The sequence below is a fragment of the Caloenas nicobarica genome, chromosome 1 (genome assembly GCF_036013445.1).
Source record: "Caloenas nicobarica isolate bCalNic1 chromosome 1, bCalNic1.hap1, whole genome shotgun sequence".
NCBI classification, from domain to species: domain Eukaryota; kingdom Metazoa; phylum Chordata; class Aves; order Columbiformes; family Columbidae; genus Caloenas; species Caloenas nicobarica.
In genome coordinates this window covers 189,511,797-189,538,028 of record NC_088245.1, presented here as the reverse complement: position 1 = coordinate 189,538,028, position 26,232 = coordinate 189,511,797, and the positions used below count along the sequence as shown (strand labels likewise).

At 40.3% G+C, this 26,232-nt stretch overlaps 1 protein-coding gene across 1 annotated transcript in view; it reads right to left on the bottom strand.

The window, feature by feature from the left end:
- Positions 1-21,927, bottom strand: part of CCDC169 (coiled-coil domain containing 169) — a 28,731-nt gene extending 6,804 nt beyond the window's left edge. Inside the window, exons 1-6 of the mRNA XM_065658737.1 lie at positions 21,851-21,927; positions 15,599-15,681; positions 15,038-15,148; positions 14,905-14,945; positions 593-691; positions 335-388 (exon numbers count right to left, since the gene is read on the bottom strand). Coding sequence (XP_065514809.1) covers positions 335-388; positions 593-691; positions 14,905-14,945; positions 15,038-15,148; positions 15,599-15,681; positions 21,851-21,927 — 465 coding nt within the window. The remainder of the gene's footprint in view (positions 1-334; positions 389-592; positions 692-14,904; positions 14,946-15,037; positions 15,149-15,598; positions 15,682-21,850) is intronic.
- Between the last annotated feature and the right edge of the window lie 4,305 nt (positions 21,928-26,232).

Below are 26,232 nucleotides of genomic sequence, written 5' to 3'. Positions count from 1 at the left end.
GGGAAACAGCTGCCCACTGTGCAAACACAGGAAAACACTGCTAATTACAGCCTTTCACCCCTGCTAGCTGTGACAGGGATTCAGTGACAGTCATTCCTGAGTATCGCACTATCCAATTGATACAGAAGAAAAAAAGTATTGAAAAATTAATAAACTGTAGACATCTTTCAATTTCTAGCTCTTAAAATTTTTAAAAAGCAGCTTTTGCAATGAATTTGGTAGATGAACAAAGTGATAAAAGACTTCGACCTCATGGCATTAACAGATGCTGTTGCTACATTAAGAAAGCATAATGATTTTTAAAAGTTATTAAGTCACACAGTTTTTTTCTTACCTGTAAGATCTCTGAGAGGTACATGTGCCGCTCATCGTTAGCTTTGTGGTAAGCCTACATGTAAAATAAAGGATATAGGCTACCATTAAGCAAAATAGTTTAAAAGTTGAATCATACAGGAAGAAACAAATATACAGCAGAGCTTTTTTCCAGTGACATATTTTGTGGAACTATTCTATTGTTTGTTCCACACACATTGTCTGTTTTTCAGACATCATAATGGCTTTTACAGTTTAGAGGCATACAGTGATTACAAACCTTTGCTTCTTGTTCCAGTCTAAGTTCATAGTCTTTTAGTTGATTCTGGAGACTTTTCTTTTCTTCTTCTAGTTGTTTAAGAACCTCCTTTAAGGAACCCTGTGGTTATAGTAAATAAAATTATGTTTTAAAAATATTTCCATTCTGTATAAACATCCCATCAAAGTAGTCCTTATTCTTCAAGCATTACGATGTTTGTCATTCTGTTTGCTTCCTGTACACTTTTTGTTTACATGGTTCTGTCTGGCATGCTGCAGAGGCAAAAGCAATTAACCATATGCTACAATTATCAGCTATGCACTACACATTTCCACTGTGTTAAAATGATACAGATATGGTTTTCCACACTGGTGCTCCTTGATAGGTTAGCGAAGTCACCCTGTGGTGACCAGCCAGAATTGCTCCCCACTTCTAACCAAAGTTCACTCTGATGGCTCCTTTTTAGTAGGGGGAAGGTTTCGGTTCTCACTTGCACACCCATTCTCAAACCACTGGCTGAGAGAGCTGCTGGACTGGCTGAAGAGGCACATAGGATGTCAAAGGTAACCCACAACAACTTGGCCAGAAAGCAGTATTTTGTGAGGAGACCATCTGTCTTAGGTGTGTAGTCATATTCCTTATTTACAATTGAGATGAGCTAGAGTAACAGCGGCAGAGTCCAGTTTTGGTTACTGGCACTGGCCAGTTCATTGTTTGCTGTGTAGTGGAAGTTGAATGCCCACCCAAGCAGGTCCTTATCCATTTCTAAAACACGGGAAACTGCTTCTCATAATCCCCTTCATTAATTGATCCACTCCAACCAGTAGAGACATTTTTATTGGGAGGTTCTAATAGCAGATGGCTTTTTTAATTCCTTGCCTCATATTATTCAAGGTCAGTTTATACCTGTTGGTTCTTGTATTGAAATGATCTATAAGATACCTGCTCTTCTTCCTCACAGGTGTTTGCCTCCAGCATGCACATACAGAAAACAGGAACATCTTTTTGCAACATTCATTTTACCAGAATAAATAAGCTGAGCTTTTAAAAATAGTCTCTCATGCAGCATGATGTCCTTTCATCTAATTGTCTGCAGCTCAACCTTCTTATGGCTGGAGAACAGAACCGTACAGGAGTATGCAGTACTCCAGAAGCCATCTCACAGCCTTGAACAATGCCAGTAATACTTCTTTATCTGTACAGAGAAATTTTAGGATTCTATTTTCATTTCTCACAACTGCATTGTGAGAGTTTACAGGCAACATGGAATCAGGTAGAATACCCAGATTCTCCTCTGCAGCTATGTCCAGATGATCAGCTTTCAATTCACAACAATTTCCTAAATTCTTTGGTCTACACTATTAAATTTTAAACCCATTTTTAATAATCTAGTCTTCAGTGTCATTCTTCTTAACATCCAGATCCCTATTACATGACATAATTGGTATCAGGAGAAAGATAACATAATGTATTTTTACTTTGTGTATCAAGGTCATGCATTAAATGTTGAGATTATTCCTAAACCTGATCCTGGCAGAACACTGCTTGTACTCTCTCAGCAGCCTCCTTCACTAGTCATGGCTATTATCTTTCATTTGCCAGCTGCTTACCCCTTCAACAAATCTACTAATTTTCATTTTCTCCAAATTAATCAGTCACTTCCCATGTGACACAGTATCTTTATCAGAGGTCACAGTGAACAAGATTACTATATTTATTGTGACAATAAATCTATTGTCTCATCACAGAATGTCAACATGTTTGCCCACCATGAGTCACTTTTTACAAATCCATACTTCAGACTGGTTTTGCAACAACTATTCCTCTCTTTCTCTGTCTTAAAACTAAAAAAAAAAACATCGCTTTTCTCCAATGCACACAATATCATCATCCACAGCTTTATTAAAACCACTTGCTGTCAGACCAGTGATGTAGCAAGCCAGTTCTTTCAGAATCATAAGGTACTGATTACCCTTTTCCCTCAATTCAAGCATATCCAGCTCCTTGAGTTTTCCTTAAGATTTTGTTACTGCCATTTGCTCTTCCACTCATTTGCTGACATTAGCTATTTCTTCCTTTGTCCTTTATTTTATTGTTTCTGCCTTTACTGAAAACTTAGGCAATATATACATGTTAAATTTAAAATTAATGAATTTACGATCACTTTATCTGACAGTTTTTATGACTGGCTTTTCTGCAATATTCTAGATTTTCAAAATCTAAAATAGCATTTCCTCCTTTATCCAGTATCTTCTGATAAAAGGTGTTAACTATCACATCCACTGAGATCTGTGCCTCATCATTACTACTAGCACTTGGTTTTCTGTCTTTATTTACAAGTATGACATATGATACAATTTCTGGAAGGAATCTAATAATATTATATCCAAACTAATCCATCCAAATTTTATATTTATATTTGTATTTGACAATATGCATGGGATTCAGTCTGAGGTGAGGAAGTCTACATTTAGAAGTCCATATGTGAACTAAGCTCCTACTAAGAGTCACAGTCAATACAACCAAGGATGTGCGGAGATTCATTCAGCTCAGCAGCTAAAGAGCTCAACTCAGTTGCCATCTTAGATGTTCTAGAGTGTCCAAGACATTCACATGTGGCAGATATGACATGGGTTACAGAAGACACTTCTGGAGCATCAGTGGGCTACTTTGCATGGAAATATCTGCAAGTCTCTGTTTATACAACTATTCCACTGAAGATGCCTACAACTCTCTATACTCAGCTGACTGTATTAATTAGACCTGTGCTGCCTGTAGCAGGAAATAAAGATCTAGCCAAGAGCCAGATATCTACATATAGAAAAGAAAATATTGATGTCCTAATATTTAAGTGACTCATATTGTTTCCATATATATTTCAATATTATTTCCCAATATTACTGTGATTAAAAATTGTTTTCCATCCATCCTCAAGATGACTTAATCCAAACAGATGATGAAGAACATTAATGTAAAAGTCTCTCACATCTGCTACATACCACATCTATTTCTGGTTTGATCTTTCCTGCCAAATGCATACCTTTAGTACTTGTTATCCTATCATGTTTTCATTATCAATGTTATTACATTTCAGGCTAGCCAGGTTCTTCCATTTCCCTGCTTAGGCCCCCCATGTAAAATAAGTATCTGTTTCAGAATTATTTTTACTGACTACTTGATCATTGCCTTAACAACCAGTTATTTCTTCTTATGATCTTAATGCTTTGCTATGCCTTTATTTACCAGATTTTCATGGTAAACATTGAAAGGAAGATAACATGACTCTCTCCAAATATTCTCCCTTTCTTTTTGTGTGGAAATTTTTACCTATTTATCATTCAAACTTCAGATCTGGAAGGCCAGTATTCATGTATGGTCTCTTTATCAGAGAGTTTATGAATGCTTGCTAATGGTAAAAAAATCCCAAACCTAATTTAAGCCTTAAGGGATCAATACCCTTGACATGGGTGTCCTGGTGAACAACAACATGAACATGAGCCAGCAATGTTCAAGTTTCAAAGAAAGCCAACATTACCCTGGGCTGCACTAGACAAAGTATTTTGAGGGAGGTGATCCCACCCCTCTACAGAACCCGAGAGAATGGCAGGAAGATGTGCCAGGGGAGGTTTAGGTTGGACATTAGGAAAAGGTTCTTCCCCCAGAGGGTGGTGGACACTGGAACAGGCTCCCCAGGAAGGTGTCACGGCCCCAACCTGACAGTGTTCAAGAAGAGACTGGACAACGCCCTCAGACACATGGTGTGACCTGTGGGGTTGTCCTGTGCAGGGACAGGAGTTGGACTCAGTGATCCTTGTGGGTCCCTTCCAACTCAGAACATTCTTATGATTCTACTCAGCACTGGTGAGGCCACACCAGGAGTGCTGTTTCCAGTTCTGAGCTCCCCAACACAAAACACAGATGGGCATACTGGAAAAGAGAATGCTGAGGGGGGATCTTATTAACATATATAATTACCTGGAGGGAGGGTGCAAAGAGGACAGATCCAGGCTCTTTTCAGTGGTGCCCAGTGACAGGACCAGAGGCAATGGGCTGAAACACAGGAGGTTCCCTCTGAATATCAGGAAACACTTTTTTACTGTTGAGAGTGACCGAGCACTGGAACAGGTTGCCCAAAGAGTTTGTGGAGTCTCCTTCCTTAGAAATATTTAAAAAATGTCTAGGCATGATCCTGGGCAACTGGGTCTAGGTGGCCCTGCTTGAGCAGTGGGTTTGGACAAGACAAACTCCAGAGGTCCCTGCCAACCTCAACAACTCTGTCATTCTGTGACCTTCAGTTTCTTGTTACAACTGTGCCTTCCATCTCTCGGTCAGTACCTTGGTCAGATCAGTTCAGCTTCTACATTTTTGGGCATACATCCAGCGTAGCATAATCTTATTTGGTCTCTTCCAGAGTGAACTTGAAAATGTCATTTGTCATTACACAAAAGATTATGTCATTTTTATAAGAACATTTTCATCTCAGGTCCTTAACTTATTTCCTTGACTTTGGACATTATCAAGCTGTTCTGTTTTCTGGGCATGTAAAGTGATAGTCCTACCAATGGCTTCTAAAATCCACCAAACATATACACTTGACTCTTACATCTGCCTGTTGCAGTCTCCAGTCTTCTTTCTAGCACCTGCAGATCACTGCATCTTTTATTCTTTTTCATACTTTTCTGTACTACACGTTACTCATTTGGTTCCAAATCTCATTTTTCACAAAAACAATTCTGGCTGTTACTGAGACTTCTCTAGGAATGATTTCCATTAAAGTCAAGAATTTGCAGAAGCATGGCAAAAGGCACAATACTTTTAAAATATGCTGCCAAGAGAGAATAACTCCTCTCGCTGTTAAAACAAACAAACAAACAAAAAACCACACACACACACACACACACACACACACACAAAACACAAAAAAACCAAAAAAAACCCCCAACCAAACAAAAAAAACCAAAACAAAAAACCCTAACCAAACAAAAAAGAGACACAGAAGAGCTATATCTTTCACTAATGTTTCACACATGACTGAACTGTTATTAACTTCGATCTGTTATAACAGACACACTGGAGATGTGAAAAAAAATAGGGTTTCTTTGTTTGTTAGTTTGGGTTGTTTTTCCTAATTAAGGCAGAAGTATCTTGGATGCAGATGAAATCTTTGTCCTAATACAGAAGGTTCTTACAGTCAATACAGTCAACATTGGCCAATTCAAGAAGAAAAAGTAAACTACAGATTAAAGAGAAGATTTGGCTAAACTCCACTAGGATCATGTGCTATTTCATTACAACATCAGTGTCTGTACAGAATTAAACAAGACAGAGAAGGCCTCAACACTGTCAAGCTAGGAAACTAATTTTTTTTGCCTTCTTGACCTGACTTCACATTAAAGATTATAACCATGTGACACCATATTTTGTACAACACATTTTGTACCACCTACAACATATTTTGGTACAACCATAGTAAGCTTAAATACAGTAAATACAGAAGTTCATGCTGCTCTCCAGATTTGCTCTATGTGAATCCACAGCCCGCTATTTATTTCCTCACTAGATTGCCCATCAGTGTTATGTAAAACAGCAAGACTTGCTGTTGCAGCTGTTAATTACAAGACAGCAATTTGGTATCTCCTCAGTGATGGTACTTATCTAATTTATTTGAGTTCTTTCACCTACAAAGTAAACTACTTTTAGATCTTTTTTTTCATTCAATCTTTTTCAGAAGTGCTGTCTATTTTTTGCTGCCAATGCAGCTGGTCCAGCACAGATGCCCGGGCTTTCATTCAGCTCTGGAGCAAGGATGCTATCCAATGGCAAGGAAACAAATGGTGCATTACACTGCTTCTGATGAGCAAGCAGACAGAAAGAGGTTGATAATGTGACTAAAGTATGCAGTTACCATCCTTACAGTATTTGGGTGCCTCATAATTTGTAATGTACCTATGCTTACAATTCTCCTGTGAAATAAGAAAGTTATAAATTACTCCCAATTTACAGATTGTGAAGTGAAGCTCAAAATCAAAAAGGCACCAGAGTCTAAATTGCACTTCAGGCAGAATTTAATATCCTAATGCTAGTAAAGCAGTCTATGCAATGTCTTACATTCTTCACATCTGTTTTCGACATATAGCTCAGGTAGGCATCTGAGCTGTTGCTATTTTGGTTGCCCATGAGCACAAGCTTAATCAAGCTGCTTAGTTTGCTCTGAAAGTCTGTATGGAGTCTCAAAGCAAAGACCTCCAGTGGTCATCCCCCTAATGGGGCACAAACTGAGAAGCACGCTCCACCCACATTACCAGAGGAAGCGATCCACTTCTGTCGAACAGCCTAAAGAATAACCCACAAAGAAATTAGATGAGTTACATTTTAGTCTTCTGCCACCCTAAGAACTTGGATACTGATATCTCATATCTTGAGAGTGCCCTTGCCATCATACCTAACTAGCACTGAGATACTTTTTGAAGCCAGCCCATTAATCAGTCAGAAATGCAAAATTTACATGGATAGAGAAGGAACAAGTGAGAAAGGCTGCAAGGTTATGCCTACTTCTGGACACCGTTGTTGGGCATTTCCTACTAACTTCCCATTGATTTTCCATCTCTAATATATACTCTGTTGTGAATTCCAGTCTAGCTGCCTTTCTCCCAGTCAATAGTTAGGAAACTTAGGCAGTTAACTCAGCTTTCTGACTTCTGCTCCTGTGTCCACGCAACTAATTGATGATGAAGAGCTCAGTATGGCAATACTGAATTTCTTACGGGAATCTAGCGACACAGGTGTTCCTACTCAACTAAAAGATCTCTCCAAGTCAATAAACACTATAAAATGCAATTTCAAAAACAGACATAAGAAAACTTTAAATAGTAAAACTTCAAGGAGGTTCTAGTGACCCACTTCAGCCAGGATTGGTTGTAAGTTACCTCCCACCCCTTCTTTCAAGGCAGTAATTGAAGAATTAGCTAAAACCTTATATATCTGAAGTCTTTAGCTGCTGCACAAGAATACAAATCAAGAAGTGAGAAACACCAGCATATGAACTCAGCCAAGTCATTCAGGACTGGATTTGCCTTTCCTGAATTCTGTGGGAAGTAAGTAGAAAGAAACATCACACGAACAGATTCAGTTCTTGATGCTTATGGTTGTACGATCAGCTTAGTGTTTAATTCAGTAAAACGACACAAAAGCAAAAGCCCACAGAAAACAGAGTTTAAAGCATGCAGTAACACAGACTTGTAGCAGAGTTCTTGGAGCACAGAAAAGCCTCAGTACAAAGCAAGGACCAGTGAGAGCTCTAGAGAAGCAGAAAAAGCCTCCCAGGTATGCAGAACTCCCCCAGAAGGAGAAATTGCCAACAAAATTCCAGGATGAACCAGGAAGAAAAAATCTGAAAAAAGCTTTTTAGAAGTGGCTTAACTGAATATTGAAATGTTATTTTTAAGTTAGATTTATTACAGATTCTTCTACTAAGCCTTGAATAGCTGGACAATGTATTCCTGAAAAGAAGACATAAGCTGACTAAGGGATTTAACCTGAATTTAAGATCCTTAGTTTTCAATAAGTCATCCATGTCAAACCACTTGAAGCAAGCTGGTAAACTAAAAGACACACTGAGATTTTAAATGAATGCTTTCTTTATGCAACATAATTTTGCAGGGCTTAGCAAGATTCGCTCTCAGAGCAATGATAAATTAAGTCTTGTGCCCAACAGTGACCAAAGCCCAGAGTTTCACAAAGGGAACACCAATTCTCCAGTTCTTTTTTGCGCACATTTTCCTTTTCATTCGACTGCAGCTCCACATTTGGCTTAACACTTGCCAGAAAATGAAATTATACAGAATGAAACTGCAGCTGAATTTTAAGGCCACCCACATAAGTTGCTCTCATTCTGGATTTTTCCTTGACCTGCTACCAGTGGCAACAGAGGTGACAATTTCTATCAATTGTTTCACAACAGACAAGGTGACGAATTCATGACATCATCAAGAGGCTCAAACTTGCTTTCATAAGAGCTCAGCTCATGCAGACTATTGATCTTCATGGCAATTTGCTTCAGCTCTAATCCTCTTTAACTTTTCTCCATGAGTTAGAACAGAAACAATACATCTGTCAGTCGTGTAGGAAAAAAAACAACACAAGAATCCTTTGCAATCCATTCTACTTGACATTTTAAATCAAATGAAGTTTTGTTTAGAAAATAAACTCCCTTCCCTCCAACACTAGGAGCTGATGTGCATCAGCTGATTTAGCTGAATGTTTTAACATATCATTTCAAACTCATAAAGAGCAAAAAGCAATACTACATCTTTAGCTTTACTGTAAAGGAACTTGATTTTATGTCGACATCAATAAACTCACTAGTCATATATCACTGAAAAAATTACACATAAAAATTATTTAGCGTAGTATATTCCTACATGCAATATGCACTCAGTATATATATACTAGATCCTGTAAGGACTTCAGTACAAGTGAAGCAGGGCTCCCTGTACTTGTCTGAATGCCAGGTGCCCTCTTGTGGTTACCATCACCGTCATGTTCAAAACCAGATCGAGAGCTGAACTACACAAATGCACCAGATGTTGGCAACGGCCAGGGTAAAGACATCAGCCTGGAGACTTGTTGGGAAGTTCAGGCTCCTTCAGTGTAATAGGTGTGGGACACTGCTACCACCAGTCCTTATGTCAACGGTCTCCACAGCATTGCTTATATAGGTTATCTGCTCACTTGGAGAGGAGGAAGTTAAAATGGAGACCTCCATCCCTGTGGTTCAGATTGACAGAACAAGTTGTTGCTGACTCTGAAATGTTTCACTCAGTATCTCTCCTGGCAGGCCTGAAAAAAGCTGGAGGTTACATCCTTATACGTTTTCTCTGGAAGATATCCCAGGGTCGCAGTCAGCTGCAAAGGAATTCTTGAGAACAGCCAGTTAATATTGTCACTTGACTGCAGGATTTTTCCCTGACTGTTTTCTTTGAAATACAAAGCGTATTCCACCTCTGGGAATACCACAAAGTGATTTGAATCAAATAGTCTGCTGGTTTGTGCAAGGCCACCAAGGAGGAACAAGTAATGCCAACATGGCAAGGAAAGGAAAAAATGCAAAAGTCTCTTGGAGGCATCCAAAATACTTGTCTGAGGTCAGATGAAAGCAGTAGGAAGGAGCAGTCTGTGAGGAGGCAGGATACAGCTCTGGGCAGTCAGACCAGACTGCAGAACTTTCTCCAAAATACTTCAGAGTTTCACGAAAAAATAGGATACCGGATTTCTTCCTACCATTTGCTACTCATGACTTACTCCAGCAAGAGCGATGAGGTTCATTTAACGGTGATTTGCTAGGAGAATTGTCAACATTTCCTATGCCATTATAAAGTGCTGATGTTCCCTATAGGCAGTTAGCAACACCTACTGAAATACAAAATCTTCGCTGTGTGTTTTCATAAACCCAAGATTCTCTTCCTGTGATGTTGCCAACGCCTCCTCCAGTGTGACACTGCCACACATTCTGCTTACAATTTAAAACTGATGGCAAAACCCTGAGGTGGTTGCGTGAGGGGCTCAGTTCTGTGGCCTCTGTGCTCTCAGAAAGGCAGCTTTGCAAAGCAAGTAACATCCAGCCCTTAACGTCAGAATTTTCTCAGCTGTGGTGCTGGACATTCTCGAAAATAGTGATTTATCACAGAAACCTTGGTTCCTTGCCTAATCTTAACTAGAGCGTTGCTAAGGCAATGCTACCAGGAGTGTGCTCTTCTGAACTGATTTGGCAGTATGCTCTTCTGTATCTGCATACTAAAGCCGCTATCTAGGGATTCTTTCTTGCAGAAATGGTGAGAAAGGAATCATCTTCTTTCTGCTTATATGGGAAATTATGCTTAGCAGAGAGCATGTATTTCACCAAAAGTCATTTAATGAAAAAAAGCAAACAAATGAATGCAGCATGCTTAGGAGGGCCAAGTAAAATTCACATCATTTAACAACTTAGAGAGAAGGCATTCCTTCTGTAATTATTTCTGAAGTACTTTATGATATTTGTATTATTCATTGGGACATAAAGGAAATTACTGAACTAAACAGTTTGCACTGTTGGAACTCCCTTGTGCTTGTCACTGTTTAGGTTATTTTTAATCCACCCTCAGTACACAAAAATGATTTTCTAAACCCTCGCTGAAAAAATTTGAGTGTTCAAGGTATTGGTTCTGCATCTACTGCCATGTGACACCTTCATGATTTTTTGGAAACAAAAAAAAAAGAATTATCTCAAGTTAGTATAAGGACTCCAAAATTATAATTGTACATTTATATGGTTTAGGGGTGTTTTTAATAGCAAGGAATCATTCATCAGTATGATTCTAATTCCAAAGCAAAAATAGTGCAAGCCATCTGCAACAATTACTGCAATTTATCAACACAGAAAATCCTCTGTGCTTCGTTGTTCATTACTCTAGAATTTGCATTTGTATTCTTCTCTTTCATTCAGGTTTTTACAGCTTGCTGACTGCCAGGGTCCCTGATGACTAATCTTTTTTTACTTTCCCTGTAGTGCTTGATATTGAGAAAATAATTTATGCTATCTCTCTCTAAATGGGATGAATTACTCCACGGACATGTTTTTCTCCTTCTGTTGACTACGGTAGGACCTTAAATGACTAGCTGAGTGAGATAAATCTCTTTAGTATCTTTGAGATATCTCCTCTGTTAAGTAGAGCTGAAATTCCTTAGGAAGTTAAGAATTATTAGAGGTACTTCCAGTTACTCTAACTGCATAATTCTAACTCCCTTGGGAACACAGGTTAAAAAGACTTGCAAATACTATTTAGTTTTCAAAATATGTTGCTCAAAACAAAATCTACTGTCTACTGTTGCCATATTCTACAAATTGTGTAATCTTGCCAGAAGAATAACTTTGCTGTATTTTCACAGAGCTTCATATTCAACTGCAAGTTGAAAGCTGAATATCATAGTGTACTTTCAATTTAACACACACACACAGGCAATTTTATGTATACCCACTCTCAGCATTTTTACTTTGAGCAAATGTAGATTGATGACTGGCTGCAAAGCTCTTTGTTTTTCTACACCCACTCACCACATCTGCTCTTTATTCTGATCTGTGGAGAAGCTAACTATTCCCCCTACTCCCTGAACAACTCTCAAAAATATAAAAGGACTATCTGCTTAAACTTCACAAAATGACCTGTATATTTTCTTATCAATATTTTATCTCCTAAAATTTAAAAGAAAAAAAAAGCAGCTCTGCATTCTCCAAGAGTATCTGCAAATATACCCTGACTTTTCTGATAGCTTCAGTAAAAACAAAAATGAAAACAAACAAAAAACCCCAAACAAACAAACAAACACAACAACAAAAAAACAGCAAAGCCCACAAAATACATCAATTTTCTTCCCTTCTTTCCATCTCCCAAAAATCAAAACAAGGAAAAAAGAATCATTTGATATTTCAAATCCCTAAGCACTCTTTTTCTCCTCTGGCTAGCAAACAGTGTGTTCCCTCTAAACTGGAAGGCTGAAGGAAAGACTTAAAACTGCAGAAGAAAAACCTGTCATATGGTACATTCCCTAGGTGTCACTGAGTACGTTTAGGACTCTCCAAACTGTCTCCTAGGCTCCTTCTAGCAGTATGAATCTTTCTGTTGTGCTGTCATTCTTTCCTTTGTGGGAAAAGTAACCAAACCTCTGAGAACCACAGCTCGTAGGTGAAGAGGCAAGGCAGTACTTAGCAGGGATTAGAAACGTACTGGATTGGCGCAGCCCAGCTGCTGGTAAAGGAGATTATCTCACTGGTAATGACTCTTGGAGTGCTTGGCAAGGTGTAATTGGATTTGTTACGACCGTACTAGCAATTAGATGGAAGTAAACACTTCTGATACTGTGAGCGTGCATGCCGGTCTGTGCTCTACAAACTGACAGGAATAACATTGTCTGAAGCAGAGTCTACTGTAAATTTTCTACATCAATGTTCTGTCTTCAAGACTTTTCTTCAAATATAATCCCAGTTGTATTTTAAAATCAACTCCATGAAACATAAAAGTGAGATGGGAAAGATTTTGTTATCTTTTTAACTAACTCTTTTTTTAAAAAAATAAACCTGCCAACTTAGAGAACACCACGGTCTCTAGGACAGTACTAAAACTGGTGAGAATATTTACTATCAGAAAGCCATGGATGAGATCACAAAAAGCAGTCCATTTTTCACACCTTGCTTACAACAGATAATCACTCCCACTAATAGGGCATGCAGCCTCCTCTAGGCTCAGTAAACTCCCCTTAATCTTCAGAACCTGAAGCACAAAAAAGTAAGATGGAAATATGTCTGTAAGCATAAGCAACTGGAATGAAAATCATTAGAGCCCTACCTCATAATCCTCATTATTCCTGCTTATGCTACAAGGCATTAACAAATCTTTTTATCTGCCTTTTTTATTTCTGAAAGTGGGTAAGAAGCAGAAAAGGTCTCAAAGTAAAATATTTCAGTGGATGACAGACTAGGGAAAAAGCAGTCCTGAATCTGAAATTGCTATCACTTCATGTACTACTTTAGAAAATGAAATGGCAAAAATATTTGCTGCTTTTTTCTTGCAATTTTCTCCTTAAGATCACAGAAAAATGTTTCATGCTTTGTTGAAATACAGGCCATGAAATATGAGTGTATTAAGAAATCAAATTTTAAAAATGAAAACAGACACTTCCTTTGGTGTTGCAAAAATGGTGTATTTATTGTGCAATGAAGAATTTTCCTGTTACTGTATTATACAAAATGTTACCGCAACTATTTATCTATGTTATCACAGCCAATACAAAATTGAGAGTCGTGACCAATACACCAGAGGATCATTTTGTCATTCAGAGTGGCCTCAATGGGCCGCACAAATAGGCAGAGGAATCACATGAAGTTCAGTTCAACAGGGAGAAATGCAAAGTCTTGTCCCTGGGAAGAAATAACCTCAGGCACCAGTACACGCTGGGGGCCGACTGGCTGGGAAGCAGCTTGGCAGTGAACGACCCTGAGGTGCTGGTGGACAACAAGATGGCCAAGAGCCAGCAAAGCACTCTTGCTGCACAGAAGGCCAACGGCCACCTGGGCTCCACTAGGAATTGTGTTGCCAGCAGGTTGAGGGAGGTGATCTGTCCTTTCTCTTTAGCACTGGTGAAATACATCCAGAGAGCTGGGTTCAGTTCTGGGCTCCCCAGTACAAGAAAGATACGGATTTTCTAGACAAAGTCCAGCACAGGGCTATGAAGATGACTAAAGGACGAGCAAGCCCAGGCACCAGCATATTCTGGGGGTTGACCAGCTGGAAAGCAGCTTGGCAGAGAACAACCTTGGCATCCTGGTAGACAACAAGGTGACCACACGCCACTAATGCACCCTTGCTGCAAAGAAGGCCAATGGCTTCCTGGTGTGCATTAGGTGTGCGTTGCCAGCAGGTTGAGGGAGGTGACCCGTCCTCTCCACTCAGCACCGGTGAGGCCACACATGATCCAGTTCTGGGCTCTTCAGTACAAGATGCAGATTTACTGGGCTGGGTCCAGCACAGGGCTATGAAGATGATTAAGGGACCAGAGCATCTGACAGATGAGGAGGGCCTGAGAGGGCTGGGATGGTTCAGCCTGGAGAAGAGAAAGTCCAAGGGGATCTCAGCAATGTGTATAAATATGTTATGAGAGGGAATGAAGAAGATGGAGCCAAGCTCTTCTCAGTCATGCCCAGTGACAGGACAAGAGGCAATGGGCACAAACTGAAACACATGAAATTCCACCTGATCACAAGAAAGCACTTTTCTTACTGTGAGAGTTGTTCAACATTGGAACACATCGCCGAGAGAAGTTGTGGAGTCTCCATCTGAGGAGATATTAAAAACCCAACTGGACATGATGCTGGGCAACCTGCTGTAGCTGGCCCTGCTTGAGTACATGGGGTTGACTAGGAGATCTCAAAGGGGGCCCTTCCAACCTAAATGATTCCATGATTTTGCGATCAAGGTGTAACATTTTTCCATTTATTCATGGAACTAGTCCAACTACTCCACCTCATATGCCTTAATGCAGCTCCAATCATACAACCTTCGCTCAGTCACTACATGATTCTTCCCAACATTAAGGTCTTACGTACCTCCTATTTAATGATTTTTCTCTATAAATTTATAGACAACTGCATATCTGAAACAATTAAAAAGTAAGGAAGACTAATCGTTTTGATTTCTAGACCAGGCTGCTGCTATTTTCTGTCATGAAAAAAAACCCAAAGATTATACAAGTTCTTCAATTACACTGCAATTTTTTGTTAACCAACTAAATACCATAGTACTCACCACAGGCATTTGATCAAAGGTGCGAACAATGGACAATTTATCTACAAACAAGCAGAAAATTTGACCCATGGATACAATTTCAACATATAACCACTAATTCTTTTTAAAAACAGTTATGAATACCCATTTCTACCTGCTGGATTGCCACGAATAAGCTCCATCTTCTCCTGAAGAATATTAATTTGCCTTTCCAGCTGTTTATTTAATTCTACTTGTGTCTCATATCTGGTTTTCCATTCATTACCTTAAAAAGAAATGCAGGGTTATTCTGTTTCCCAGATCATTTTGTGCCATTTCAAGTAAAAGTTAGCATTTTTTCAAACTGTCTCCACTTCTTGTCTGGAGACTGAGGAAGTCTCCACTTAGCAATCCTCACAATGAGGATTTTTGTACACAAAACAGCTTGAAAATATAAATCAAGGGAATTCTTCACTGGGCTTACTATGGGCAGAATATTAACCAACTCCATGAATTCATGGTATTCGTAGTTTCATCAAAAATTAAAGCTAACATGGAGCATGTAGTATTCCTTAATGTCATATTTGAATCATCACACCTATAATAGTCATGTTTGAAAACAGAAAACTTAAATTTCAAAAAAAACCCCACCTTGTATCTCTGTAGGGCCAACCCAAAAGAATTAATTTTCTGTGTTTCCTAATGAATTAATAAGACTCTGTTGCAATTCACTCACCTTCATCTTCAACACTGCTAAGTCTTTTTTCCAGTTCTGTTACTGTGTTTCTCAGTTCAAATACTGAGGCTTCAAGCATTTCCCTGTGGTATTTAGAGAATTCAATAAATTGGCTATTCCATTAACCTTATTATTAAAAATAAAACTAATAAATTGAATATATTTTCAGATTAAGCATCTATTGGTCTTTCCTATGTAATTACATCATCTTGCCCATCTTTTTTAATGTATTTTTTCTCTATGGATACTACAGTGCCTTAAAAACAACAGAAGCACTTCTACTTTGTCAATAAGATTACTTCCATAAAAAAGCAGGGCCAACATTACCTAAAATTTAATAACTGTCTAGCATATCATCAGAATTAAACAAATGTAGAGACGACACTGACTTTAATTTTTCATCTAAAAGAAGATGCCCAAGGAATATGTTTTCTGAAACAAGAATATGCCTGAGATGTGCTATTTGAAATTCTGAATCCATTCTTCATTTTGACTCACTGCTCAATGACTAACAGCTATTTTCTAAATTGTACCCATAACAAAACCAATCAAAGCATACCATGTATTATGACTATCAGAAAAGAAAGCCAGTGATTAAAGTGAGTGTTAGCAAAACATACAGGAGCTGAAGCCACCAGTTTTTTCAGTACCTTAATCTTATGGGAGAATATATTTTTGCCCATTGATAGCTTCTGCATACTTGTTGGGCAGCCAGACAACTGACAAGTACCATGGAAACCAGACTCTTTCTGCCTTAGAAGGTATGACCAGAAGCAGAAGGTAGCAGAAGACTTACTCTGACGAGTGCACAACCCACCTGCGTGCATCATACAACATGCTGATGACTCTCATCCTTTTAAGTAGCAAGATGGTAGCTTAGTGTGCTACAATAAATCATATGATCTCAATCATGCCAGGAGGAAATTACTGCTAACGAAATTATTGACCGTATTTATAGCAGCAGCCTGGTGCTTTTTGGAGATGTCTACGGAGAAATGCTCCTGCCTGTGAGATGCCAGGAGGTCAGCCCACACCAGCACGGCTGCAAGAAAAACACAGCGCAACACAACGCAAGAGCGGTTTGTGGTTTTGTCCTTTAAAGCTAAGTTTGGAAGGCCAAGATTTCAAAAAACAACCAATGGTTCTTGGGTGCTTCAATTTTTCAGTGCCCAAATTGAGGTATTTCAAAAGAACTGAGAAAGCAACTCTGCGAATAAGGCCCTTTGGAAAATGCTTTGGAATACAATATGACAACAGATGTCCTTAAAATCCTATCTTGGTTCATTAAAACATGCAAGAAAATCATTGTGCTGTCCTATTTTTTGGTGGTGTTTTTTTTTTTAAAGGGAGGCTTTCATGTCAACATGATCTTCTTTTTCTGAATATGTTCATAATAAGAAATGTTCTTCAAGCAATGGTTAAATAGCCTATGAGGAATCAAAGGTCTGAGGACAGAGCTGATCAGTAAGAAATGGTTGCACTCCTCATGTTCATATTCAGCTGGTGACACTTCTTTTCCGTAGCTTAAAACATCAGATTTCAACTGAAAGCTGCAGAAGCAAACAAACTGATTTTAATAAACAAAAGGGGTATGCCTGGAACGGGGAGGGCTGAAGAGCTGAAATAGCCAAGAAAGGTAAAGAAGGGTAATTTAAGGTAATTCAAGAAAGTTTTCAGTGCACTAAACATATTGGAGCACAAAAAGACAGACATCTTGAATGGAAGAGGCGAGCTGGGTCTTCCAATCCTCCTTGCTCCGTTGCACTTTTTGTCCCTACTGACATTAAACCAGATATCAGGGACATAGGTAAAGAAATAATGTAAGTTCTGGTAACTTGCTGGAGACAAAAAGGGTGTGGTGAAAGCCCCAGCAAATGACAGACTTGAAACACAGGAGTCAAAATCTTAGATGCAGGAAAACCAAAGGAAATCTGATCGCTGCTGCCTATTTTCTCCCACTCCAAATGAAAGAGGCAGATGGCTAGGAACAAGAAAGACAAAATCTTACTACATCGCTGGTATCATTCCAATACAAATAGATAAGGTTTCTGTAAAGCAGAATTCTATTAACCTCTCGGTGTGTGGAAAAGAGGAAATTGTAACAACAGTGAGTGTTAAAATGAGATTTTGGAAGGAAATAACACTATAAATTAGAAATAGTCAAAGCCGTAACTAGAGCTGAGCTCTATCAAAATGAAATTGTTTTCCTTTTCAAACAAATCCTAGCTAGGTGCTTAGGTGGGTGCAGAGGGAAAACACAGGAAGAATGAGTTCTTTAAATCCAATGTTTTCAGTTTTTCATTTTTGTTACCATTCCAAGACTATACACAACACTTCTGAAATTAAATTTTATAATTCTTTCTGCACTGTTAGCAAAACTGCCAGCCAGCTACCAATTATATTTTGTCCTGATGAAAATGTGTACAGAAATGATAAATTGTCAGGTGTCAAACTGTAATTGCTACACTGACAGAAAGTCTTATTTTCATTTGGCAATTGAAACCATTTTAAGCTAAAAATCTAGTTATTATTAAACATTGAGTACTCCAATAGCATCCTGAAAGTAGCCAGAGTAGAACCTCTCTATTTTAGCTGGTGTATATGCAGTAAATTACAGTTCCTGCACTGACTGAGAAGGGATGTAGACATAAATCACCTTGACTAACTCGGTAAATACTTCAGCTTTTTAATGTATTGGGTTATTCTGCATTTCTGGAGTTATTTCTAATTGTGACAAGAAGTGATAGTCACACCATGTATCTGTCACTGTGAATTTAAAGCAGCTGTGTATAGCTGCCTGCCCAAAGAGAGACTTGGTCTGTACTTAAAGGGACTGTGGTATGACTTTACCTGCAATCTCACATGTGTTAAACATAATTAGACATATTCAAGGCCTAGAAATCCTTCCCTTGGCAGTGAACAATTTGTAGTCATCACAGAAGAAAGCCCATAAATCCTGGAAGCTCACATTTAAGTCATGAGGGGAACTTAAAATACATCTTTGCATACTAAGCATAACAAGAAAGCTCTTGTGAAGAAAAGGAGAAAAAAGTGCAGTTCAGATAAGAAGGTTGTGATTGAAATGACAAAAGAAAATAATTGCTAAGTTTCTTTTTAAGACAGTGTACAGGTGTTTTTTTACTTGAAAGTGGCAGCCACTTGGGATGAAAGGCATTTTCGTGCACATTTTGCTACCCAGATCTGAGTATCTGGTGCACGTATCAGGCCCAAGACTGCCCGAAGCCATTTGCTATAGCGGAGAGAAAAACCAGTGAATCATTATAGGAGAAGCTCAAGGCAAATCACCAGTTCTAGGGCCTGCGCTCTCTAACACAGCAGACCTTTACCGATACCTGTGCAAGTCAAAATGTATAGATGTCTTCAGAACCTACGAACAAAGCAGAAACAATACTGCGCAGCGCAAAAGGCACCACGGGGCAGAGTAGAGTGCTGAAAGCTACAGACTCCTGACACTTGCAGTCAGCGGCGTGCTGGGAAAACACTGCAGATTTCCTTGCCAGGGGAGCCATGGAAGCTGAAATCTCGCAAGCCGAATTAACATGCAACTCCATCAACATTAGTAAGTAGTTGACAGGCATAAATATACGGCTTTAAGACCTCTTTGTCTATTAAGAAGTATGCTGCGGTATTATATGCCTTCTCTCTCTCTCTCAGAAACATTTGCCATGCCATCTCCCAATCAAAACCTGTACTGAATCTTGATTACAGTAATTCAGAGTCAGATTTAAGCTGACTTTCATTAAAGCCTTTGAAAGATTTCACAGTATTACATCCACAATCATTGAGAATCAGCAGGTACTATAGGAACAGACGCCTTAGGACATGGATGATTCAATTTACTCTTTGAAGTAAAAATCTCTTCTTCATGAATGCTAAATGAGAGTGGTGGGTGGGCTGTTAGCAAACTGCCTCAATGGCATGATAGTCAAATAAGCCAGTAAAAGGATGACAAGGGTGAGGTAGCTGTGAAGGAACGCTGACATCTATCTGCAAGCCAGTCATCCCCAGCTTGCTTTGTACCCAACGGAGAGAAACAGGCACCTCAGGGCTGTGAGTCATCTCATGCCAAAACAGCCAAAGTGGGGCAGATGAATCACACCTTGTAAGAGCCTTTCTGCTTTCATCGACTATACATGCCACTGGTTTAGATGTATAACAACCCTGGTCATTAACAGTTAGGTTGAATAAGTAACCTCTGTGAAATGGGCAGTAATGGTATTGTCTATTTGTAAATACAACATACACAGAGGAAACAGGTGTAGAATCCACCTGGAGCAGCAAGTCTTGCTGTCACGCCATCAAAATAAAAGTATTTCTTAAATATGTATTTTCCTTTCCTTGGCAAATAAGTCACCACTTCACAGCATCCTGGGCTTTGGGCCCAGTCTTGCAGAAGATTCTCAGGGATATTAGCAAGAACTTAAGGTACATAAAGAATCCAGGTTTCCATTAATTAAAAAAACATAAATCAGAGCAGTGAACAAAGCCAATATCATTCTGCTGTTTACCTGAACACCTATAATATCAGGATCATGTGTCAGGTAAAATAATTGGTGCATAGAGAGGATAATTGATATATTACACTGACACACTACTGTTCATACTTAGTAAAAGGATATTCACTTACATGTTGGTGCAAGTATGTCCAGGCTCCTTTTTGTGGCATTTTGAACACAGAAATCTGCCTAGCCATTTTGACTCTGTTAATATTGGCTTCCCCCTTTCCTTTAGTAAATAAACATTTTATATAGTCCACAATTGCAGGACTAGTTTGAAAAGAATCAGCAGCCTAGGCACTAAAATAAACATTGCCCAGAGGAAAAATCAGTATGGAACAGAATGTTTGAAAATGGTATGGAAATGTACATATAAAGGGTCAGACTTAAGGCAGCAGAGGAGCTTCTGACATTTTCTAACTTTTCATTTATTAACATTCAAAAGGCAATCATATTCTTTAACATGAAGAAAAATGTGTAACTTCATAAGCAAACTGATTAAAAAAATAAAACAAGAATCCCACCACTGTGTGAGCATGAACAATAATCAGAGCGCTGCAACATTTGCTGCTTAAGCAAGGGAACTAACTGGTAGCAGTAATGAGTCCTCATCTTCTCTGCAAACTGCACTGGAGAGATACCGTACCTTCCCTGTAGGCTTCAGAGATATTGACTGATAGTTGAGAAGATCGAAATCTAGCTTTCCAGTTTTATTCAACATTGTGCAAAGAAGTGTGTTTAAGGAGCACCTTCTTGTTCATTTCAATCTTCTTCCCCCAAACAGGTCTTTTCTGTTCTTGCCCCATCATGGTTTCCAATCCCAGTGTACTGGTTTTGGCTGGGATACAGTTAATTTTCTTCACAGAGGCTCATATGGTGCTGTTTGGATTTGTGATGAAATAACTGTTGGTAACACAGGGATGTTTTAGCTACTGCTGAGCAGCACTTGCACAGCCAAGTCATTTTCGGATCCCCACCATGCCAGGGAGTGGGCTGGGGGTGCAGGAGAAGCTGCGAGGGGACGCAGCGGGGACAGCTGACCCCAACGGATCAGAAGGATATTCCACACCGTGTAACTTTGTCTTCAGCAATAGAACCAAGGGCTGGAGTTTGCCAGGGCTGCCCTTGCTTGGGTTTTTTTTTGTGTGGTGGTGTGGTCTTTTTGGTTGTTGTTGTTGTTGTTTTGTGCTTGTTTGTTTTGGGGGTTTTGTTTTGGTTTTGGTTGTTTTTGGTTGTTTTGTGGGGATTTTTTTGTTTTGTTTGTTTTTTTCCCGTGTTAAACTGTCTTTATCTCGACACACAAATTTCCTCACTTTTAGCCTTCCGACCCTCTCCCCCATCCCACAGGGAGGGAGCGAGCGAGCGGGTGTAGCTGCCCCCTGCGGCTAAACCGCGACACCCCGTCCCATTCTCCATCCACGCCTCTTCCGTACCAGCCTCACTTTTGGCTAAAATTATTTACCCAACTTCTTCAGGCTCCTCGTGCCCGTGCCAGCCCTTTGCCCAGCTGTCCCCCTTGCCCTCCATGCCCCAGGCTCTCTCACAGCACCCACCGCGTTCCCAGCACCGCCCAGCGCAGCTGCGGGACCTCCACGGCCGCTCCCCACCCACCGCATCGGCCGCATCCCCCGCCGTGTTGCCGCAGGGAGGCGGCGGGAGCCCCCGGGTGCTGCTCCCCCGGAGCGGCTCCCCCGGAGCGGCTCCCCGGAGCGGCTGCCGCCCGCCGGGCACTCACTTCTTCCGCCTCTCCCGCCCCAGCTCCAGCGCCAGCCGCTCGGGATCTGCCGCCCGCCGGCCGCCGCTTTCCCCCATGGCGCCGCCGCCCCAAGCGCAGCCCCGGCGTCGGCGGCTGTTGCGTGGGGTAACGGGGTAACAGGGTAACCGGGAGCCGCCCGGCACGGCCTCCTGCGGCCGCGGTGTGGCCGCGGGCGGGCGGACCAGCGCTGGTCCTGGCGCTCCGCCCGCTCACCCCTCGGGGCGGGCGACCCCAGTCCGCATCGCTTTCGCCGCGTCGTTCCGTCTGCCCCCACTGGTAGCAGCTGTGCCGGTAGCTGCTGTAACAGCCCCTCGTTCGATGGGGTTTTTCTTCCCTCTGTCCAGGCAAACTCCCCGCATGTGGCTCGGCAGCACCCGAAATTAATGGGAAAAATGTGCTTTTGCCAATAAAGGTTGGACCAGATGATCCTTCCAACCTTGAAACCACATCTGGAATATTGTGTCCAGTTCTGGGCCCCTCAGTTCAAGAAGGACAGGGAGCTGCTGGAGAGAGTCCAGCGCAGGGCAACAAAGATGATGAAGGGAGTGGAGCATCTCCCTTATGAGGAAAGGCTGAGGGAGCTGGGGCTCTTTAGTTTGGAGGAGACTTGAGGGGTGACCTCATTGACGTTTATAAATGTGTAAAGGGTGAGTGTCACAAGGACGGAACCAGGCTCTTCTCGGTGACAACCAATGATAGGACAAGGGGCAATGGATACAAACTGAACACAGGAGGTTCCACTTAAATTTGAGAAGAAACTTCTTCACGGTGAGGGTGATAGAGCACTGGAACTGGAGGTTGTGGAGTCTTCTTCTCTGGAGACAATCAAAACCCGCCTGGACGCCTTCCTGTGTAACCTCATCTGGGTGTTCCTGCTCTGGCAGGGGATTGGACTAGATGATCTTTCAAGGTACCTTCCCATCCCTAACATTCTGTGATTCTGTGAACCTGGTATTCTATTATACAGTTTTGGCCCAGTTAAAGAGTTTTGAGCATGTAGGATGAACTGCCGGTATGCTAAGCTTTTAATGACCTGGGAAACACAAATATGCGCAGATTTTTTAAAAACACGTCTTTTGGATGGAAAGTAGCATGGTTCTAAATAAATGCTTTGACCCATATGTGGAGGGAGGCACAGTGCAGCAGGGCCTGGTCTTAAAAGAGTGCCTAGCCTGTGTTTTAGCAGCCTCGACAATTGGGATCTGTGCTCTGCATAAAGTAGTTTGCAAGAACCTAACTTGGGACAGAAGAGCTTAGAATAGTCAGTTGTCACCAATGAAGTCAATGGAGTCAATTACTCAATATGTACTAGCTAATATTTTCATTATCTTGATTCATGCTTAAAAATGTTTTACGTTGCGTTTTTCAAACAAGGGATTTCAGATCAGTTCATGGCTTTCTCAAGGTAAAGGTTTATGGGCTGGACTGAATTAATCTAACAGTTCAATGCTGCCAAGAGTGGCATCACCTCTGTCAGGATCTCGCTGTCTCCTTCTCTGGCTGCCTCAGTGCCAGCCCCGACATTCGTGTAATGCCCAACGAGCCAGTACAACTCATGAAACCTAGAAGAAGACTTATATCAGGGAAAATGCTTGCAGTTTCTGCTGGTCAGTGAGCTGAAATGGCTCACCAGCTGCGCAGAAAAGCACCAGAGTTGATGCAAGCGACAGAGTGAAACTGGGAGTGATTAGTGTGCTCATAGAACAACTCGCCATTTCGTGGGACCTAGTGCTCACTAGAGAAACTGTCTGTTCACTTTCTCAGGAAGGAGATGGACTGTAATTTTGCTTTACTGCTATACTAGGCAAAAAACCAAAGGGTATAGTTTCTCAGTTACTCAGATGTCACTCTGTTGCAGGAGCGGCAAGCCAAATGCAATAGCCCTACAGCTCGCTGGGCAAGAGAGGCACTGCCTTCGAAGTTTAAAACGAGGGTTAGGTATTACCATTACTTTAACATAGCAAAAATCAGTATTGCCATCCAAAGGTCAGTCCTGAAATTTTGTGAATTTCAGTCCAAAGGTGGCGGTTTGTGACATTGGAACGGGCTGACCTAACTCCTTGCTGCTACTGCAACAGCAGGGGCACTAATCTGGCGGGATGGAGTGTCTGTGGGTAGAACAGTAGGATGGGCAGTGAGAAGCTTGACCGTAAGAAGAAAAAGTCATTTTAATTTCACTTGTCTGATTTATATTAGGACAGGAGGTGATTTTTGACGGTCTCGAGTTATAATTGATGCTATCATCTAATCAGCAAATTATCACTTGGAAGTGTGGATTGAACTCAAAATTGTCTGAAATACTTTAATCAAGAAACAAATTTAGAAGAGTACTGCACTGTAACTGTATTTAAATTTAACTGCTCATTTTGCCTTCAGGATTTACTGAATGCTTCCTTTTTAAGATACATATTGAAAACACATTCCATACCAAGCCAATAATTTAAGTAATGATGTGGACCTAGATTTGCATTCATAACTAACTCAGTGTACTGAATCTTAGTGTCTCGTGGACTGAGGTCTTCTGTGTGTGAAACTTAATACCATCAATATTTTTAACAATCATGGCAGTAGCATAGCAATAATTGCAACACATGAGAATTTTTCTCCATTTCTTTATTCCAAATAAATTGGTTAAAATTAGATACATGGATACCTATAAAGGTACTTTCATTGTCTTAAGGCTTTTAATTTCATTTTTAGTAAGAAAGGTTAGGAAGCTTGGTCACAACACAACATGGTTTGAAAACAGAATTTCATACTCAAATAAGTATCTTCGGCAATAAACAGCTAGTTGTTTAAAAGCAAGGTAGACTAGTTGCTGATGACAAGCATTTGGATTATGACATCAATTAATTTTGACAAAGAAGTAGTTATTTCTCTAGCACCAGTATCTAGGGTATGACTGACTGGCTGTGTGGACAAGGGGAAACTGCTGGATGTTGTATTTTTTGACTTTACCAAGGATTTTGATATAGTCTCTCATAGTACCTTTATAACCAAATTGGTGAGTTATAGATTGGATAACTAGAAAATAAGGTTGCTGGAAAATTAGCTGGGCCATCAGGCTTAAAGTGTGGTGGTCAGCAGCATGACTGCTTGACTCTCAGATCAATACCTGAGCCAATACCCTTAATTCTTTATTAACAACCTGAAAGGCTGAGCGCACTCTCAGCAAGTTTGCAGATGATGATGAATTGAGGGGAGCAGACACTATGCAGGAGGGCAGGGCTGCCCCTCCGAGGGAGCTGGACAGCCTGGAGAAACAGGCTGCTGAAAGGAACCTAATGAAATGTCCAACACTTGGGTCATTAAAAATAATCTTCTTGAGCTTTCAGACCAATATTGTAGTAGAAAAGACTTTGCCATTTCCAAATTAAATACTCAATGTGTTAGGAAATCAAGTAGCAGTTCACTCTGTAAACAGCATTAGTAAGACTACTTCTAGGACTGCCACACATCAAAAGATATTCAGTATTCAAAGGAGAAACAAAACCAAGCTGGGAATAGAAAATGAATGCTAAAGGTATGAGGCACAGGGAGCTTAGTGTGTATAGCATATAGAAGCGAGGGCAGAGATAAGGCAGTAAACATGTAGAGGCTGTTGTATATGGTAGAGGAACTGGGGACAAGCATGTGGATTTGCTGTCCAGGGCCAGGTAGCAACAGTTGAACCAGGGCAAGTTCAACAGCGTGGCACTTTCAGCAGTGAGAACTAAGTAAGCTTTGGAAAAATGTGAAAGGGAAGATCATGGATGTATCACACTAAAAACTGTAAAATGGGGTAGGCATTATTAAAAAAAAAATAGCTTTAATCTACTTTGAGACAAATTTGAAAGAATGAGTATATGTGAAGAGAACAACAGTGAATTGAACAGTACAAAACTTGCCTGATACCAATGGCATTTAAATCTTTTTTTCCTCAGTATGCTACAACTTGCTCTCTTGAAACCTGGAACACTTTGATCTTAACTGTTGTTTTAATACAACTTGTTGTTCTGATAGTTTATAGATAGAACTAAAGAGCATAAGCTATATGCAAAACAAAAATGGGAGAAAGAAGATACAAATACGTACATCCCTATTGTAAATGCAGTTGCTAACAACACAAATGCTTTTTCTAGTGTGAAGTCTTTAGCAGCCTTAAACTGGTGACACTTGCTGGTGACAGACTGAAGTAACAGAAATTGTTGTAGTGTATTTTAATGGACCTCTTTAGTTTAAAACACTTTAAGCTCTAATTTATTACCTTGTTTCTATCATAGAAAGACTCCAATACTGTTCTTTTTTTACCTCAGAAGTCCTAGCCTTTCCACTTGCTGCTTGATACAGTAGCTTCACATCATAAAAAGGCCAAGCACAGA